Raw genomic sequence first — 19,983 nt, 5'->3', positions numbered from 1 at the left:
CATGGCAGTTGTCCTCTTGTCTCATAGAATAAAACATTGCAACATAGAAGGAGGATATTTGGCCCATCATGCTTATGCTGGTCCATTGAAACATCTATACAATTAGTCCCACTCCCCTGCTCTTTCTCCACAACCCTGCAAATTTTCCCTTGTCAAGTGTATCCAATTCCTATTTGAAAGTTACTATTGAATCTGCTTCCACCATTGTTTTCAGGCAATGCATTCCAGATCATAACACTCACTGCATAAAAAAATTCTCCTTATCTCCCCTCTGATTTTTAATTCTACATTCTCTGGTTACAAGCCTCCTGCCAGTGGAAACAGTTTTTTCTGATCCTGTCTATCAAAATCCCTCATAATTGTCAATACCTCCGTTAAACCTCTCTTAATCTTCTCTGCCCTAAGGAGAGCAACCCTAGCTTCTCCAGCCTCTCCACATAACTGAAGTCCTTCATTCCTGGTGCCATTTGAGTAGGAACAGCAGCAGGCCACTTAGCCTCTCGAGCCTGTTCCATCATTCAGTTAGATCATGGCTGATATGTACCACAAGTCCATTTGCACACCTTTGTTCCATATCCCATGATGCCCTGACACCAACAAAAATATATTGGTCTCAGATTTGAAAAAGTGCTTCCTGATTTCACTCCTAAATGGTTTAGCTGTCGCCCTTGTTCTTTAATCCCCTGTCAGAACAAATAGTTTTTCTGTATCTATTCTATCAAATCCTTTTAAACACCTCAATTAGATCATTCTCATAAGTCAGCTTTGGCTCAGTTCTAGTATTCTTGCCTCTGAGTTATGAGGTTCAAATCCCATGCCAGGATTTGAGCATAAAAATCAAGGCTGACCCTCCAGTGCAGCAGGGAGGGAGTGCTGCACTATCAGAGGTGCTGCCTTTCAGATGAAATGTTAAATTAAAAATGATTAGTCAGGAAGAAAGGGATCTGACGCAATTTGGTGATGATGCATGATATATGTAATAGGCTGGAGCAAGAGCAGAGGCTTTTAAGGCTGCCTGCCTGTGTGGGGATAATGCAGTGAAGATTTAGGATTAAGCAGGACGAGTCTGATCTCCCACATGAATGGGCCTGAGCTGGAGAACAGTCTGAAGCAGTTGCTTGGGAATTGAGAGGGGATAAGAAGGAGGTTGGTGCTAAGGCTGAGGTGCAGCAACTTCCCCTGTCAGAGCGGCTGAGTAAGCGGGGCAAGGTCCAGAGGGGTAAGGTCCAGAGGGGTGGGGTCTGAGTCGGGCAAGGTCCAGAGGGGTAAGGTCCAGAGGGGTGGGGTCAGAGTCGGGTAAGGTCCAGAGGGGTAAAGTCCAGAGGGGTGGGGTCAGAGTCGGGCGCGCGCTCAAGCTGCTACATTTTTTGTTACATCCGAGTTAGGACCATGTGGAGGCTGCCTGCAGCGAGATGTTGGGGATCGGAGCTGATCGCGGCTGGAAGGCCGGGCGGGTACCGGCTACTGCTCGGCTTCCGGGGCTGTGCTCAAAGGATACCGGCTGCCGGCACTGAGGAGGTACCGGGATCCGGAACCGGGAGGCAGCCCCCGGGCACCGGGGTGATGAGGAGCGTCAGGTAAAGCTGGAGCCCCCTCCCACTGGGCACAGAATGTTCAAACTTCCAGCCTGGGGGTGGGAGTCAGGTTAAAGCTGTCCTGAAGGGGGGAGAATGGGGGTTAAAGGGGTCACCGGGGAGCAAGAGAAGGGGTTAAAAGGTCTGGGGGTGAGAGAAAGAGAGGTTGAAGGGTCACCAGGGAACGAGAGAGTGGGGTTAAAGGGGTCACCAGGGGAGGGTGAGGGGGTTAAAGGGATCGGGGGGAGGGAGTGAGGGGGTTAAAGGGGTCACCAGGGAATGAGAGAGGAGGTTAAGGTGTTTCTGGGGGGGCAGGGAGTGAGGGGGTTAAAGGTGTCTCGGGGCGGGGGAAGGGAGTGAGTGTGTTAAAGGGGTCCTGGGAGAGGGAGTGAAGTGTTTAAAGGGGTCCTGGGAGAGGGAGTGAAGTGTTTAAAGGGGTCCTGGGAGAGGAAATGAAGTGTTTAAAGGGGTCCTGGGGAGGGAGTGAGGTGTTTAAAGGGGTCCTGGAGGGTTGGTGTGAAGGGGTTAAAGGGCCTTGAGGGGAGGGCGTGAGGGGGTTAAAGGGGCACATGGTGGCAAGGGGGGTGGTGGTGGTTAAAGGAGTTCTGGGACGGGACAGCGTAGGGTTAAAATGGACTTGAACCCACAACCTTATGACTCAGGTGGGAGTGCTACCTACCCACTGACCCATGGCAGAAACCGCCTCTGATGGTGAATGATGGATAATTGTTAAGCAGCAAACAAAATCTGTTCCTTGACTTATTTCTTCCTATGCTACTAGCCTTTTTTCGGATCTCAAAAGAAACCAAAATCCACTGTTCAGTTCTGCGAGACAAACCAAGCAAACCTAAAAGTAAACACTCAAAGTTTTTCTTCAAACAGTAACTTTTGTTTGTGTTGTGCCTTCAATTTATAATGTGTTTTGAAGTCCTTTAGAGATAGGAAGCAATTAAGGAATAGATTGTGAGGCAGTGAGAGAGAGATTAGGAGCGGTGACTGGAATCTTGGATTCAGATTTTTCCTGGGAAAGTGGAAAGAGAATGGGAGAAACTTGAGGGTTTGGGGCTGCCAGAGCCTGGGGCCTAACAGACCAAATATTCTGCCATCAATGTTGTAGCAAAGGGAGGGGGAAAGGATTGTCGAACAAGGCCAGGGTAGGAAAACCAGAGTATGGAAGTGGAAATGGGGCTCAAGGAAATTACAGACATCATGCGGGGTGAAACCAGGAGGAATTTGTCAACAAAAGCTGGATTTTAACTTCCAGTGGGAACCGGGGCTGAAGAGAAACCATCTGCCTTCTGTTGTGTGAAGCCTGGTCACAGAATCGTTACAGTGCAGAAGGAGGCCATTCAGCCCATCATGTCCACACCGGCTGTCTGAAAGAGCAATTCACTCAGTTCCATTCCCCTGCCTTCTCCCCGTAACCCTGCACATTCTTCCTTTTCATATAGCAGTCTAATTCCCTTCTGAATGCTTCAATTGAACCTGCCTCCACCACGTTCTCAGGCAACGCATTCCAGACCTTAACCACTCGCTGCATGAAAACGGTTTTCCTCATGTCACTTTTGCTTCTCTTACAAAATGCTTTAAATATGTGCCCTCTCGTTCTCAATCCTTTCACAAGTGGGAACAGTTTCTCTCTATCTACTCTGTCCAGACCCCTCATGATTTTGAATACCTCTATCAAATCACCTCTCTGCCTTCTCTTCTCCAAGGAAAACTGTCCTAACTTCTTCAATCTATCTTCATAACTGAAATTCCTCACCCCTGAAACCATTCATGTGAATCTTTTCTGTATTCTCTCCAATGCTCTCACGTCTCTCCTAAAGTGGCGTCCAGAACTGGACACAGTACTCCAGCTGAGGCCGAACTAGTGTCTTATACAAGTTCAACATAACTTCCTTGCTCTTGTACTCTGTGCCCCTATTAATAAAGCCCAGGATACTGTATCCATTGTTTCATTTGCTGTTTGTGGGCTTTTGCTGTGCACATTGGCTGCTGTGTTCCTACATTACAACAGTGACTATACTTCAAAAGTACTTCATTGGCTCTGAAGCGTTTTTTGACATTTGCTCATGGGATTTGGGCATCATTGGCTAGGCCAGCATTAATTGCCCATCCCTAAACGCCCTCTGATTGAGTGGCTTACTGCACCATCTCAGAGGGCATTTAAGAGTCAATCACATTGCTGTGGATCTGGAGTCACATGTAGGCCTGACCAGGTAAGGATAACAGATTAGCTTCCCTAAAGGACATGAGTGAACCAGATGGGTTTTTAAAACAATCGACAATGGTTTCAAGATCACCATTAGATTAGCATTTTAATTCCAGGTTTTTTAGTTAATTGAATTCAAATTTCACCCTGTGCCATGGTGGGATTTTAACCCATGTCCCCAAAGCATTAACCTGGGCCTCTGGGCTACTAGTCCAGTGACATTAACACTACACCACCGCCTTCCCCATTTTAGGATGCACTGAGGTCATGTCAGGTGCTACATGAATGCAAGTTCTTTCTTTTCTCAGAAACTTCAGAAAGTGATCCATTATAACAGTGGTGGTGGTGCTGGTGGTGGAGGGGTGTGCGGGGGGAGGGCAGCTCATCATTATATACTCCATGAACATCTTACCCGCCCACCTGCCCCATTCCTGTTGGGCCAAGGTTTAAAGTTGGGGCAAACAATTTTAGAATTTAATGCATTGGGGTGGGCAGCCAATGTCGGTCAAGGGGTGATAAGCAGAGAGATTTACTGCAGGTCAAGACAGGGGAGCTGATGTTTGGGGTTGGAGTTTATGGGGTTTGGGAGATCAGAGACGGGGACATTGGACAGAGTGGGGAGGGTTTTGGCAGTGAGAATAAGTATTATTGAGTTGGAAATAAAGGTTAGAAATTGGATAGTAGTTGAGTGCATAGGCGGATTGAGGGTGCTCCATAAACTTGAACTCATCCAAAATCTCCACTGCCCCTATCCTAACTCGTATCAAGTCCAGTTCACCCATCGCTCCTATGCTTGTTGACTTACATTGACCCCAGTCTGGCAATGCCTCAATTTTAAAGTTCCTATCCTTGTTTTCAAATTCTACCACAGCCTCATCCCTCCCTATCTCTGTAATCTCTGACAATCCTCCAATATCTCTGCACTTCTCTAATTCTGGCCTCTTGTGGATACCTGATTTCCATCAATCCGCCATTGGTGGCTATATCTTCAGCTGCCAAGGCACTAAGCTTTGGATTCACCTCTCTGACTCTCTATCTGTCTCTGCTGCTTTAAATTAAAAGCTATCTCTTTGACCAAACTTTTGGTCACTTGTCCTAAAATCTCCTTATAGGCTCAGTGTCAAATGCATGTGGGATTACGCTCTTGTGACGATAAAGGTGTTATATAAATGCAAGTTGTTGTTGTTTTGAAGAGGAGATGATGACTATGGTTGTGAGAGGGTCGTGGGAAGGTGAGATGGTGCCTGAAGATATAATCTAGGGGTGGGGTGGGGGGAGGGTTTTATGGAGGAAATTAACTTGGAAAAATGGCAAAACGCTGGAAGGTTAGAGCTGGAGTTTGTAGGACACTAGCGAGATGAGGAGCAGGTGGAAGAAGAAGAGGGAAGCAGTAAGAAGCAGCTGCTTGGATGATCTTGATGTATGTAAGAGATGTATAAATCCATGAACTCTTCATAGTTGGAATTGGAGTGAGAATAGAGAGTGGGAAGAGAAGAGTTTGAAGAGAATGTTAGTGATGGAGAAATGGAGATCAGGTATGCCTTCCCGCCCTCCAGGATGTCTTGGGAAGATTGACTGGTTTTGGCTGCAGAGAGTGAGGCACTTTTATTATAGAGTTGGTTGACTAGGCTAATTGTGTGTCAGCTAAACTCCTCTGATTTGCAGGAGTGAAGATGGGGGCTGTACTAGGAGACTTTGTTTTGGGAGACTTCCTGAAAACAGAAAGAAGTTATGTTAAACTTGTATTGAACCTTGGAGTACAGTGCACAGTTCTGGTCTCTGTGTTCTAAAAATGAGATAGGAGCACTGAAGTAGGTGCAAAAAAGATTCACAAGGATGATACTAGAACTGGAAAGGTACACTTCTCAGGAAAAGCTGTACAAGCTGGGCTCTTTTCTTTAGAAAAGAAGGCTCTTAGGTCACTTGGTAGAGGTGTTGAAGATTATGAAAAGTTTTGATAGTTCAACACAGAGAAAATGCTTAAACTTGGGATGGAGGCAAGATCAGAACTACAGGTCATTAAGATGATGGTCAATGATAAATCCAATAGGGTATTCAGGAGACACTTTACCCAGAGAGTGCTTAGAAGGTGCAACTTGCTACCAGAAGGAGTGGTTGAGGTAAATAGCATAGGTGCATTTAAGAGGAAGCTAGATAAGCACATGAGGGAGAAAGGAATAGAAGGATATGCTGATAGGGTGAGATGAAGAGGGGTCGGAGTAGGTTCGTGTGGAGCATAGATCAGTTTGGTCGAATGGCCTGTTTCTGTGCTGCAGACTCAAACTAAATTGTGTTAAAATCATAGGCGATAAACTCACATCAGGAACCGTAGGGAGAACGTCTTCAGAACATTTCCTCAACCAATGCAGAGAGGCCCTGAAACGCACTCGGGTTTAACTTGCCCCTTCAGATCTGGCTCTAGATTGGTCTCAGATTTGAAAAAGTGCTTCCTGATTTCACTCCTAAATGGTTTAGCTGTCGCCCTTGTTCTTTAATCCCCTGTCAGAACAAATAGTTTTTCTGTATCTATTCTATCAAATCCTTTTAAACACCTCAATTAGATCATTCTCATAAGTCAACTTTGGCTCAGTTCTAGTATTCTTGCCTCTGAGTTATGAGGTTCAAATCCCATGCCAGGATTTGAGCATAAAAATCAAGGCTGACCCTCCAGTGCAGCAGGGAGGGAGTGCTGCACTATCAGAGGTGCTGCCTTTAGTTTAGAGATACAGCACTGAAACAGGCCCTTCGGCCCACCGAGTCTGTGCCGACCATCAACCACCCACTTATACTAATCCTACACGAATCCCATATCCCTACCACATCCCCACCTGTCCCTATATTTCCCTACCACCTACCTATACTAGGGGCAATTTATAATGGCCAATTAACCTATCAACCTGCAAGTCTTTGGCATGTGGGAGGAAACCGGAGCACCTGGAGGAAACCCACGCAGACACAGGGAGAACTTGCAAACTCCACACAGGCAGTACCCAGAATTGAACCTGGGTCGCTGGAGCTGTGAGGCTGCAGTGCTAACCACTGCGCCACTGTGCGCCTTTCAGATGAAATGTTCAACTGAGGCCCTGTCGGCCCCTCTCAGGTCATCCCATTGGACTATTTTGAAGAAGAGCAGAATTGTACCGGGTGTCCCGGCCAATATTTATCCCTCAAGCAACACCACAAAAACAGATTATCTAGTCATTATCACATTGCTGTTTGGGGGAATTTGCTGTGTGCAGATTGGCTGCTGTGTTTCCTACAACAGTGAATACAGTTCACAAGTAATTTACCAGCTATAAAACACATTGGGATGTCCAGTGGTTGCAAAATAAACCATATAAATGTAATTTAAACAACTTTGGAATGTTGCAGAGAAAATACTAAGTTTGGAATACTAAGTTCTGCTCGGTGTGAGGCAGCATATAATTATGTAATTAAAAATGATTAGTCAGGAAGAAAGGGATCTGACGCAATTTGGTGATGATGCATGATATATGTAATAGGCTGGAGCAAGAGCAGAGGCTTTTAAGGCTGCCTGCCAGTGTGGGGATAATGCAGTGAAGATTTAGGATTAAGCAGGACGAGTCTGATCTCCCACATTAATGGGCCTGAGCTGGAGAACAGTCTGAAGCAGTTGCTTGGGAATTGAGAGGGGATAAGAAGGAGGTTGGTGCTAAGGCGGAGGTGCAGCAACTTCCCCTGTCAGAGCGGCTGAGTAAGCGGGGCAAGGTCCAGAGGGGTAAGGTCCAGAGGGGTGGGGTCAGAGTCGGGCAAGGTCCAGAGGGGTAAGGTCCAGAGGGGTGGGGTCAGAGTCGGGCAAGGTCCAGAGGGGTAAGGTCCAGAGGGGTGGGGTCAGAGTCGGGCAAGGTCCAGAGGGGTGGAGTCTGAGTCGGGCGCGCGCTCAAGCTGCTACATTTTTTGTTACATCCGAGTTAGGACCATGTGGAGGCTGCCTGCAGCGAGATGTTGGGGATCGGAGCTGATCGCGGCTGGAAGGCCGGGCGGGTACCGGCTACTGCTCGGCTTCCGGGGCTGTGCTCAAAGGATACCGGCTGCCGGCACTGAGGAGGTACCGGGATCCGGAACCGGGAGGCAGCCCCCGGGCACCGGGGTGATGAGGAGCGTCAGGTAAAGCTGGAGCCCCCTCCCACTGGGCACAGAATGTTCAAACTTCCAGCCTGGGGGTGGGAGTCAGGTTAAAGCTGTCCTGAAGGGGGGAGAATGGGGGTTAAAGGGGTCACCGGGGAGCAAGAGAAGGGGTTAAAAGGTCTGGGGGTGAGAGAAAGAGAGGTTGAAGGGTCACCAGGGAACGAGAGAGTGGGGTTAAAGGGGTCACCAGGGGAGGGTGAGGGGGTTAAAGGGGTCACCAGGGAATGAGAGAGGAGGTTAAGGTGTTTCTGGGGGGGCAGGGAGTGAGGGGGTTAAAGGTGTCTCGGGGCGGGGGAAGGGAGTGAGTGTGTTAAAGGGGTCCTGGGAGAGGGAGTGAAGTGTTTAAAGGGGTCCTGGGAGAGGAAATGAAGTGTTTAAAGGGGTCCTGGGGAGGGAGTGAGGTGTTTAAAGGGGTCCTGGAGGGTTGGTGTGAAGGGGTTAAAGGGCCTTGAGGGGAGGGCGTGAGGGGGTTAAAGGGGCACATGGTGGCAAGGGGGGGTGGTGGTGGTTAAAGGAGTTCTGGGACGGGGCAGCATAGGGTTAAAATGGACTTGAACCCACAACCTTATGACTCAGGTGGGAGTGCTACCTACCCACTGACCCATGGCAGAAACCGCCTCTGATGGTGAATGATGGATAATTGTTAAGCAGCAAACAAAATCTGTTCCTTGACTTATTTCTTCCTATGCTACTAGCCTTTTTTCGGATCTCAAAAGAAACCAAAATCCACTGTTCAGTTCTGCGAGACAAACCAAGCAAACCTAAAAGTAAACACTCAAAGTTTTTCTTCAAACAGTAACTTTTGTTTGTGTTGTGCCTTCAATTTATAATGTGTTTTGAAGTCCTTTAGAGATAGGAAGCAATTAAGGAATAGATTGTGAGGCAGTGAGAGAGAGATTAGGAGCGGTGACTGGAATCTTGGATTCAGATTTTTCCTGGGAAAGTGGAAAGAGAATGGGAGAAACTTGAGGGTTTGGGGCTGCCAGAGCCTGGGGCCTAACAGACCAAATATTCTGCCATCAATGTTGTAGCAAAGGGAGGGGGAAAGGATTGTCGAACAAGGCCAGGGTAGGAAAACCAGAGTATGGAAGTGGAAATGGGGCTCAAGGAAATTACAGACATCATGCGGGGTGAAACCAGGAGGAATTTGTCAACAAAAGCTGGGTTTTAACTTCCAGTGGGAACCGGGGCTGAAGAGAAACCATCTGCCTTCTGTTGTGTGAAGCCTGGTCACAGAATCGTTACAGTGCAGAAGGAGGCCATTCGGCCCATCATGTCCACACCGGCTGTCTGAAAGAGCAATTCACTCAGTTCCATTCCCCTGCCTTCTCCCCGTAACCCTGCACATTCTTCCTTTTCATATAGCAGTCTAATTCCCTTCTGAATGCTTCAATTGAACCTGCCTCCACCACGTTCTCAGGCAACGCATTCCAGACCTTAACCACTCGCTGCATGAAAACGGTTTTCCTCATGTCACTTTTGCTTCTCTTACAAAATGCTTTAAATATGTGCCCTCTCGTTCTCAATCCTTTCACAAGTGGGAACAGTTTCTCTCTATCTACTCTGTCCAGACCCCTCATGATTTTGAATACCTCTATCAAATCACCTCTCTGCCTTCTCTTCTCCAAGGAAAACAGTCCTAACTTCTTCAATCTATCTTCATAACTGAAATTCCTCACCCCTGAAACCATTCATGTGAATCTTTTCTGTATTCTCTCCAATGCTCTCACGTCTCTCCTAAAGTGGCGTCCAGAACTGGACACAGTACTCCAGCTGAGGCCAAACTAGTGTCTTATACAAGTTCAACATAACTTCCTTGCTCTTGTACTCTGTGCCCCTATTAATAAAGCCCAGGATACTGTATCCATTGTTTCATTTGCTGTTTGTGGGCTTTTGCTGTGCACATTGGCTGCTGTGTTCCTACATTACAACAGTGACTATACTTCAAAAGACAGAGGCGCAAGGGGAGAGCCAACTGTCCAACAGCCCCAACAAACAAATTTCTCTGCAGCACCTGTGGAAGAGCCTGTTACTCCAGAATTGGCCTTTATAGCCACTCCAGGCGCTGCTTCACAAACCACTGACCACCTCCAGGCGCGTATCCATTGTCTCTCGAGATAAGGAGGCCCAAAAGAAAAAAGAAAAGAACTTCATTGGCTCTGAAGCGTTTTTTGACATTTGCTCATGGGATTTGGGCATCATTGGCTAGGCCAGCATTAATTGCCCATCCCTAAACGCCCTCTGATTGAGTGGCTTACTGCACCATCTCAGAGGGCATTTAAGAGTCAATCACATTGCTGTGGATCTGGAGTCACATGTAGGCCTGACCAGGTAAGGATAACAGATTAGCTTCCCTAAAGGACATGAGTGAACCAGATGGGTTTTTAAAACAATCAACAATGGTTTCAAGATCACCATTAGATTAGCTTTTTAATTCCAGGTTTTTTAGTTAATTGAATTCAAATTTCACCCTGTGCCATGGTGGGATTTTAACCCATGTCCCCAAAGCATTAACCTGGGCCTCTGGGCTACTAGTCCAGTGACATTAACACTACACCACCGCCTTCCCCATTTTAGGATGCACTGAGGTCATGTCAGGTGCTACATGAATGCAAGTTCTTTCTTTTCTCAGAAACTTCAGAAAGTGATCCATTATAACAGTGGTGGAGGGGTGTGCGGGGGGAGGGCAGCTCATCATTATATACTCCATGAACATCTTACCCGCCCACCTGCCCCATTCCTGTTGGGCCAAGGTTTAAAGTTGGGGCAAACAATTTTAGAATTTAATGCATTGGGGTGGGCAGCCAATGTAGGTCAAGGGGTGATAAGCAGAGAGATTTACTGCAGGTCAAGACAGGGGAGCTGATGTTTGGGGTTGGAGTTTATGGGGTTTGGGAGATCAGAGACGGGGACATTGGACAGAGTGAGGAGGGTTTTGGCAGCGAGAATAAGTATTATTGAGTTGGAAATAAAGGTTAGAAATTGGATAGTAGTTGAGTGCATAGGCGGATTGAGGGTGCTCCATAAACGTGAACTCATCCAAAATCTCCACTGCCCCTATCCTAACTCGTATCAAGTCCAGTTCACCCATCGCTCCTATGCTTGTTGACTTACATTGACCCCAGTCTGGCAATGCCTCAATTTTAAAGTTCCTATCCTTGTTTTCAAATTCTACCACAGCCTCATCCCTCCCTATCTCTGTAATCTCTGACAATCCTCCAATATCTCTGCACTTCTCTAATTCTGGCCTCTTGTGGATACCTGATTTCCATCAATCCGCCATTGGTGGCTATATCTTCAGCTGCCAAGGCACTAAGCTTTGGATTCACCTCTCTGACTCTCTATCTCTCTCTGCTGCTTTAAATTAAAAGCTATCTCTTTGACCAAACTTTTGGTCACTTGTCCTAAAATCTCCTTATAGGCTCAGTGTCAAATGCATGTGGGATTACGCTCTTGTGACGATAAAGGTGTTATATAAATGCAAGTTGTTGTTGTTTTGAAGAGGAGATGATGACTATGGTTGTGAGAGGGTCGTGGGAAGGTGAGATGGTGCCTGAAGATATAATCTAGGGGGGGGGGGGGGTGGGGGGAGGGTTTTATGGAGGAAATTAACTTGGAAAAATGGCAAAACGCTGGAAGGTTAGAGCTGGAGTTTGTAGGACACTAGCGAGATGAGGAGCAGGTGGAAGAAGAAGAGGGAAGCAGTAAGAAGCAGCTGCTTGGATGATCTTGATGTATGTAAGAGATGTATAAATCCATGAACTCTTCATAGTTGGAATTGGAGTGAGAATAGAGAGTGGGAAGAGAAGAGTTTGAAGAGAATGTTAGTGATGGAGAAATGGAGATCAGGTATGCCTTCCTGCCCTCCAGGATGTCTTAGGAAGATTGACTGGTTTTGGCTGCAGAGAGTGAGGCACTTTTATTATAGAGTTGGTTGACTAGGCTAATTGTGTGTCAGCTAAACTCCTCTGATTTGCAGGAGTGAAGATGGGGGCTGTACTAGGAGACTTTGTTTTGGGAGACTTCCAGAAAACAGAAAGAAGTTATGTTAAACTTGTATTGAACCTTGGAGTACAGTGCACAGTTCTGATCTCTGTGTTCTAAAAATGAGATAGGAGCACTGAAGTAGGTGCAAAAAAGATTCACAAGGATGATACTAGAACTGGAAAGGTACACTTCTCAGGAAAAGCTGTACAAGCTGGGCTCTTTTCTTTAGAAAAGAAGGCTCTTAGGTCACTTGGTAGAGGTGTTGAAGATTATGAAAAGTTTTGATAGTTCAACACAGAGAAAATGCTTAAACTTGGGATGGAGGCAAGATCAGAACTACAGGTCATTAAGATGATGGTCAATGATAAATCCAATAGGGTATTCAGGAGACACTTTACCCAGAGAGTGCTTAGAAGGTGCAACTTGCTATCAGAAGGAGTGGTTGAGGTAAATAGCATAGGTGCATTTAAGAGGAAGCTAGATAAGCACATGAGGGAGAAAGGAATAGAAGGATATGCTGATAGGGTGAGATGAAGAGGGGTCGGAGTAGGTTCGTGTGGAGCATAGATCAGTTTGGTCGAATGGCCTGTTTCTGTGCTGCAGACTCAGACTAAATTGTGTTAAAATCATAGGCGATAAACTCACATCAGGAACCGTAGGGAGAACGTCTTCAGAACATTTCCTCAACCAATGCAGAGAGGCCCTGAAACGCACTCGGGTTTAACTTGCCCCTTCAGATCTGGCTCTAGATTGGTCTCAGATTTGAAAAAGTGCTTCCTGATTTCACTCCTAAATGGTTTAGCTGTCGCCCTTGTTCTTTAATCCCCTGTCAGAACAAATAGTTTTTCTGTATCTATTCTATCAAATCCTTTTAAACACCTCAATTAGATCATTCTCATAAGTCAGCTTTGGCTCAGTTCTAGTATTCTTGCCTCTGAGTTATGAGGTTCAAATCCCATGCCAGGATTTGAGCATAAAAATCAAGGCTGACCCTCCAGTGCAGCAGGGAGGGAGTGCTGCACTATCAGAGGTGCTGCCTTTCAGATGAAGTGTTAAACTGAGGCCCTGTCGGCCCCTCTCAGGTCATCCCATTGGACTATTTTGAAGAAGAGCAGGAGAATTGTACCGGGTGTCCCGGCCAATATTTATCCCTCAAGCAACACCACAAAAACAGATTATCTAGTCATTATCACATTGCTGTTTGGGGGAATTTGCTGTGTGCAGATTGGCTGCTGTGTTTCCTACAACAGTGAATACAGTTCACAAGTAATTTACCAGCTATAAAACACATTGGGATGTCCAGTGGTTGCAAAATAAACCATATAAATGCAATTGAAACAAGTTTGGAATGTTGCAGAGAAAATACTAAGTTTGGAATACTCAGTTCTGCTAGGTGTGAGGCAGCATATAATTATGTAATTAAAAATGATTAGTCAGGAAGAAAGGGATCTGACGCAATTTGGTGATGATGCATGATATATGTAATAGGCTGGAGCAAGAGCAGAGGCTTTTAAGGCTGTCTGCCAGTGTGGGGATAATGCAGTGAAGATTTAGGATTAAGCAGGACGAGTCTGATCTCCCACATTAATGGGCCTGAGCTGGAGAACAGTCTGAAGCAGTTGCTTGGGAATTGAGAGGGGATAAGAAGGAGGTTGGTGCTAAGGCTGAGGTGCAGCAACTTCCCCTGTCAGAGCGGCTGAGTAAGCGGGGCAAGGTCCAGAGGGGTAAGGTCCAGAGGGGTGGGGTCAGAGTCGGGCAAGGTCCAGAGGGGCAAGGTCCAGAGGGGTGGGGTCAGAGTCGGGCGCGCGCTCAAGCTGCTACATTTTTTGTTACATCCGAGTTAGGACCATGTGGAGGCTGCCTGCAGCGAGATGTTGGGGATCGGAGCTGATCGCGGCTGGAAGGCCGGGCGGGTACCGGGGCTGTGCTCAAAGGATACCGGCTGCCGGCACTGAGGAGGTACCGGGATCCGGAACCGGGAGGCAGCCCCCGGGCACCGGGGTGATGAGGAGCGTCAGGTAAAGCTGGAGCCCCCTCCCACTGGGCACAGAATGTTCAAACTTCCTGCCTGGGGGTGGGAGTCAGGTTAAAGCTGTCCTGAAGGGGGGAGAATGGGGGTTAAAGAGGTCACCGGGGAGCAAGAGAAGGGGTTAAAAGGTCTGGGGGTGAGAGAAAGAGAGGTTGAAGGGTCACCAGGGAACGAGAGAGTGGGGTTAAAGGGGTCACCAGGGGAGGGTGAGGGGGTTAAAGGGATCCGGGGGGAGGGAGTGAGGGGGTTAAAGGGGTCACCAGGGAATGAGAGAGGAGGTTAAGGTGTTTCTGGGGGGGCAGGGAGTGAGGGGGTTAAAGGTGTCTCGGGGCGGGGGAAGGGAGTGAGTGTGTTAAAGGGGTCCTGGGAGAGGGAGTGAAGTGTTTAAAGGGGTCCCGGGGAGGGAGTGAGGTGTTTAAAGGGGTCCTGGGGGGTTGGTGTGAAGGGGTTAAAGGGCCTTGAGGGGAGGGCGTGAGGGGGTTAAAGGGGCACATGGTGGCAAGGGGGGTGGTGGTGGTTAAAGGAGTTCTGGGACGGGACAGCGTAGGGTTAAAATGGCCTGTGGGATAGACATTAGGGTAAGCTGTGAGGTGGCCCTAAAGGGGTATAGACGAGTTGAATGAGTGGACGAGAACATAGCAGATTGAATTTAATGTGGAGAAGGAAGGAAAAACAGAAAAGCAGAATATATTTTAAATGGCGAGAGACTGGGAAATGTTGGTATTCCATAGGAACTGGGTGTGCATATAAACAAATCACAAAGTTAACATATAGGTACTGCAAGCAATTACGAAAGCAATTTGCATGTTTGCTTTTATTCCAAAGGGATTGGAGTATAAGAGTGAATAAATCCTAAGCTAATCGTGTAGGGCTTTGGTGAGACCGCACCTGTGACCAAGGGTTTCTTTACCTAAGGAAACGTATATTTGTTTTAGAGGGAGTGCATCACAGGTTCACCAGACTGATCCCTGGAATGAGGGGATTATTCAATGAGGAGCGATTGAGGAGGCTGTGACAATATTCCCTGGAATTTAGAAGGATGAGAAGTGGTCTCATTGAAATATATAAAATTCTTAAGGGGCTTGACAGGGTAGATACTGGGAAGAAATTTCCCTTGGCTATGGAGTCTAGAATTAGGGGGTCACAGTCTCAACAAGGGGTCAGTCATTTAGGACTGAGTTGAGGAGAAATTTCTTCACTTAGTTGTGGTTCTTTGAAACTGTTCTACCTCAGAGGGCTGTGCATGATCAGTTGAACATATTTAAGACCGAGGTGGATAGACTTTTGGGTGCGAAGCAAATTGAAGGATATGGGGTCAGTGTGGGAAGGTGGAGTTGAGATAGACCAGCCGTGATTGTATTGAATGGCAGCGCAGACTTGAAGGGCCAAATAGCCAATTCTTGCTCCTATTTCATGCATTTTTATGTTACAGGTGGCTGGGGGAGTGGGAGGGAGGGTTTGAAAGGGTCCTGGTGGGAGGGAAGGGGCCAAAGGGGTCCTGTGGGGGTGGGGGGGGCAAGAGATGGATTCAAAGATTGTGTGGAGTCAAGAGCGGGCAGGCTATGGAGGTTGGTGGGGGGGTGGGTTAAAGGGGTCACGAGGCAGGTTATAGAGGTCTGGGGAAGAGAAGGTGGGTTAAAGGAGGCAAGGGTTTAAAGGAATTGGTGGTGGATGGTGGGGGGAAGAGAGGAGGATTTAAATTGGCCCTGGTGCAGAGATCCCTGGTCAGTCTGGTTCAGAGGGTGAAATCAGCCCCTGATTCCTGTCCAATGATCCCACTGAAAATTGCTCGTGTGAAAGGGGGTTGGGCAGGCCTCAGTATGATGCCTTTCACAGAGGAATAGCCAACCCACTCATCTAGGTTCGGAGATGAAGGATGGCTGCTTGGATGAGCCACTGGAGCCTGAGGGACGTGTCCTTGTGGGAGGAGCAGATGTGGCTTAAGAACAGGAAACCAACCATTATGTTTGGACAGTGATTGGATTTCCCATTGGGGAGTTGAGAGTTTAGTGCTGGTGATTGGAGGTTAGACAGGGCTCCCTTGTGCAAGTAATTGTGTTTGAATTACATAACAAAAAGCACAGTTCCCTTTTTCTTGAGGCAAATCTTTATCATTACAAAGAAGATTGCAAGAAGCAGTTCCTTTAACAAGGCAGGAGAATGAAAGAACTTGTAATTATATCCCTCCATTCACATCTTCAGGACCATCCCAAAGAGCTTTGCACCCAATTAAGTATTTTTGCACTGTAGTCGCTTGTAGGAAATGCCGCAGCAATTTGCACACAGCAAGATCCCACAAACAGCGGTATAGTAATGACTGGATAATCTGTTTTAGTGATGGTGGTTGAGGAATAAATGTCGGCCAGGACAAAGTTGGTTTTAGTGGTTTGTACTCCTGCCAGTGATCTTTACATGATGAATCAGCAGATGGAGCGCAGATGAGTGTAGCCAGCACCATCTCCCCATTATACGGTCCCATAGTGAGAGGCTCCATAGCAATGAATCCAACATCATCCAAACTGCAGCTGAATGATGACATGTCCAACAGTGCAGCTATCCCTCAGTCCTGCACTTGAATCGCAGCCTGGATTTATGCAGCCAAGTTCTGGAGTGGGATTTGAACCCACCTCCTTCCGACTTGGGCGAGAGTGCAACCTACTGAGCCGCAGCAGACACCTTCGACAAGCTGAGACAAGATAAATAAATCACTTGGTGAGTCAGCAACGTGCCTGTTCTGACAAAGACTGGTGTTGAACAATGGTATTGATTCCATACAGAGTGACAGCTGCTGAGATGGAAAAAAAATTCAAGGCTGTAGATTATTGAGTGCAGTTCTGGGCATCCCGTCATGGGAAGCCACTCGAATTGAGGAAAGAAAAGCTTGAAGATTGACAGGAATGATACCAGGCTGGAGAATTTGGAGTTTTAAGAGAAAAATTTGGGACTTTTTTTAAAAAACTGGAACAGAGGTGGTTGTGGGGGATTGTGAGAGAGGGTTAAAGCTTGTGAAAACTCAGAGGGTAAATGGAGAAAGATTGTTTCCAAATTCATGGCAAATTGGTAACAAGAGACGCAGGAGAATGAAGGGGGACTTTAGAAGAGATGTTTCAATGGTCATTTAGAGCTGGGAATGTTGATCTACAAGAGGCTGTTGAGGAAGGGATTGTAAGATTATTTAGAAGAGAATCCGAAAAGATTTGAAAAGGAGGAGTGTTAAAGGATATTGGTGAATTGGATTATTCAGCTCCAGTTCAAGAGCTAGCACAGGTAAAGGAGCGATGGGCTGAATGGCTTCCTTTGCTTTGCTGTTCCACTTCACACCAACAACATGACGATAGGTTAGAAAGCAAGTTGTGAGGAGCATACAGAGATTCTGCAAAGGGATATAGATGGGTTAAATGAGTGGACAAAAATTTGGCAGATGGACTATAATGTGGAAAAATGTGAGGTTCACTTTGGCAGGAAAAACAGAATATTATTTAAATGGAGAGAGACTGCAGAATGCTGTGGTACAGAGGGATCTGTGTGTCCTTGTACATGAATCACAAAGTCAGCTTGCAGGCAGAGCAAGTAATTAGGAAGGCAAATGGAATGTTAGCATTTATTGCAAGGGGGATAGAGTGTAAAAATAGAGAAGTCTTGCTACAACTGTGCAGAGCATTAGACTACACCTAGAGCACTGTGTACTGTTTTGTTCAACTATGATGTTGTTGCCATTACAGAGACTTGGTTGAGGGAAGGACAGGATTGGCAGCTAAATGTTCCAGGATTTAGAAGCTTCAGGCGGGATAGAGGGGGTTGTAAAAGGGGTGGGGGAGTTGCATTACTTGTTAAAGAGAATATCACAGCTGTACTGCGGGAGGACACCTTGGAGGGGTCGTGCAGCGAGGCAATATGGGTGGAGCTCAGGAATAGGAAGGGTGCAGTCACGATGTTGGGGGTTTTCTACAGGCCTCCCGACAGCCAGCGGGAGGTAGAGGAGCAGATATGTAGACAGATTTTGGAAAGATGTGAAGGTAACAGGGTTGTGGTGGTGGGTGATTTTAACTTCCCCTATATTGACTGGGACTCACTTAGTGCTAGGGGCTTAGATGGGGCAGAATTTGTAAGGAGCATCCAGGAGGGCTTCTTGAAACAATATGTAGATAGTCCAACTAGGGATGGGGCCGTACTGGACCTGGTATTGGGGAATGAGCCCGGCCAGGTGGTCGAAGTTTCAGTGGGGGAGCATTTCGGGAACAGTGACCATAATTCCATAAGTTTTAAAGGTACTTGTGGATAAGGATAAGAGTAGTCCTCGGGTGAAGGTGCTAAATTGGGGCTAATTATAACAATATTAGGCAGGAACTGAAGAATTTAGATTGGGGGGGGCTGTTTGAGGGTAAATCAACATCTGACATGTGGGAGTCTTTCAAATGTCAGTTGATTAGAATCCAGGACCAGCATGTTCCTGTGAGGAAGAAGGATAAGTTTGGCAAGTTTCGGGAACCTTGGATAACGCGGGATATTGTGAGCCTAGTCAAAAAGAAAAAGGAAGCATTTGTAAGGGCTGGAAGGCTAGGAACAGACGAATCCCTTGAGGAATATAAAGACAGTAGAAAGGAACTTAAGCAAGGAGTCAGGTGGGCTAAAAGGGGTCATGAAAAGTCATTGGCAAACAGGATTAAGGATAATCCCAAGGCTTTTTATACATATATAAAGAGCAAGAGGGTAACTAGGGAAAGGGTTGGCCCGCTCAAGGACAGAGAAGGGAATCTATATGTGGAGCCAGAGGAAATGGGCGAGGTACTAAATGAGTACTTTGCATCAGTATTCACCAAGGCGAAGGACTTGGTGGATGATGAGCCTGGGGAAGGGAGTGTAGATAGTCTCAGTCATCTCATTATCAAAAAGGAGGAGGTGTTGGGTGTCTTGCAAAGCATTAAGGTAGATAAGTCCCCAGGGCCTGATGGGATCAACCCCAGAATACTAAGGGAGGCAAGGGAAGAAATTGCTGGTGCCTTGACAGAAATCTTTGCATCCTCATTGGCTACAGGTGAGGTCCCAGAGGACTGGAGAATAGCCAATGTTGTTCCTTTGTTTAAGATGGGTAGCAAGGATAATCCAGGAAATTATAGGCCTGTGAGCCTTACATCAGTGGTAGGGAAATTATTAGAGAGGATTCTTCAGGACAGGATTTACTCCCATTTGGAAACAAACAAACTTATTAGCAAGAGACAGCATGGTTTTGTGAAGGGCAGGTTGTGTCTCACTAATTTGATTGAGTTTTTTGAGGAAGTGACAAAGATGATTGATGAAGGAGGGGCACTGGATGTTATCTATATGGACTTCAGTTAAGCCTTTGACAAGGTCCCTCATGGCCGACTGGTACAAAAGGTGAAGTCACATGGGATCAGAGGTGAGCTGGCAAGATAGATAGAGAATTGGCTCGGTCACAGAAGACAGAAGGTAGCAGTGGAAGGGTGCTTTTCTGAATGGAGGGATGTGACTCGTGGTGTTCCGCAGGGATCAGTGCTGGGACCTTTGCTCTTTGTAGTATATATAAATGATTTGGAGGAAAATGTAGCTGGTCTGATTAGTAAGTTTGCGGACGATACAAAGGTTGGTGGAGTTGCAGGCAGTGATGAGGATTGTCGGAGGATACAGCAGGATATAGATCGGTTGGAGACTTGGGCGGAGAAATGACAGATGGAGTTTAATTCGGACAAATGTGAGGTAATGCATTTTGGAAGATCTAATGCAGGTGGGAGGTATACAGTAAATGGCAGAACCCTTAGGAGTATTGACAGGCAGAGAGATCTGGGTGAACAGATCCACAGGTCACAAAAAGTGGCAACGCAAGTGGATAAGGTAGTCAAGAAGGCATACGGCATGCTTGCCTTCATCGGTCGGGGCATAGAGTATAAAAATTGGCAAGTCATGCTGCAGCTGCACAGAACTTTAGTTAGGCCACACTTAGAATATTGCGTGCAATTCTGGTCGCCACACTACCAGAAGGACGTGGAGGCTTTGGAGCGGGTACAGAAGAG

General features: G+C 46.8%; 1 protein-coding gene across 3 annotated transcripts in view; it reads left to right on the top strand.

Annotated features, from left to right (window-relative positions):
- Window positions 1-1,314: 1,314 nt before the first annotated feature.
- The window catches only part of mthfd1l (methylenetetrahydrofolate dehydrogenase (NADP+ dependent) 1 like), a 188,433-nt gene continuing 169,764 nt past the window's right edge, over window positions 1,315-19,983 (top strand). Inside the window, exons 1-3 of one of the 3 annotated variants that reach the window (XM_068044467.1) lie at window positions 1,315-1,577; window positions 7,726-7,917; window positions 13,770-13,943. In XM_068044467.1, coding sequence (XP_067900568.1) covers window positions 1,390-1,577; window positions 7,726-7,917; window positions 13,770-13,943 — 554 coding nt within the window. In that variant the 5' untranslated portion in view covers window positions 1,315-1,389. Of the gene's footprint in view, window positions 1,578-7,725; window positions 7,918-13,401; window positions 13,577-13,769; window positions 13,944-16,289; window positions 16,667-19,983 lie in introns of those variants that run through there. The other 2 variants (XM_068044469.1, XM_068044468.1) reach the window with 2 other exon arrangements.

Source organism: Heterodontus francisci, chromosome 13, assembly GCF_036365525.1.
Source record: "Heterodontus francisci isolate sHetFra1 chromosome 13, sHetFra1.hap1, whole genome shotgun sequence".
Classification (NCBI taxonomy): Eukaryota; Metazoa; Chordata; class Chondrichthyes; order Heterodontiformes; family Heterodontidae; genus Heterodontus; species Heterodontus francisci.
Note: the sequence above shows the minus strand (reverse complement) of the source record. Positions and strands in the feature narration are given on the sequence as shown.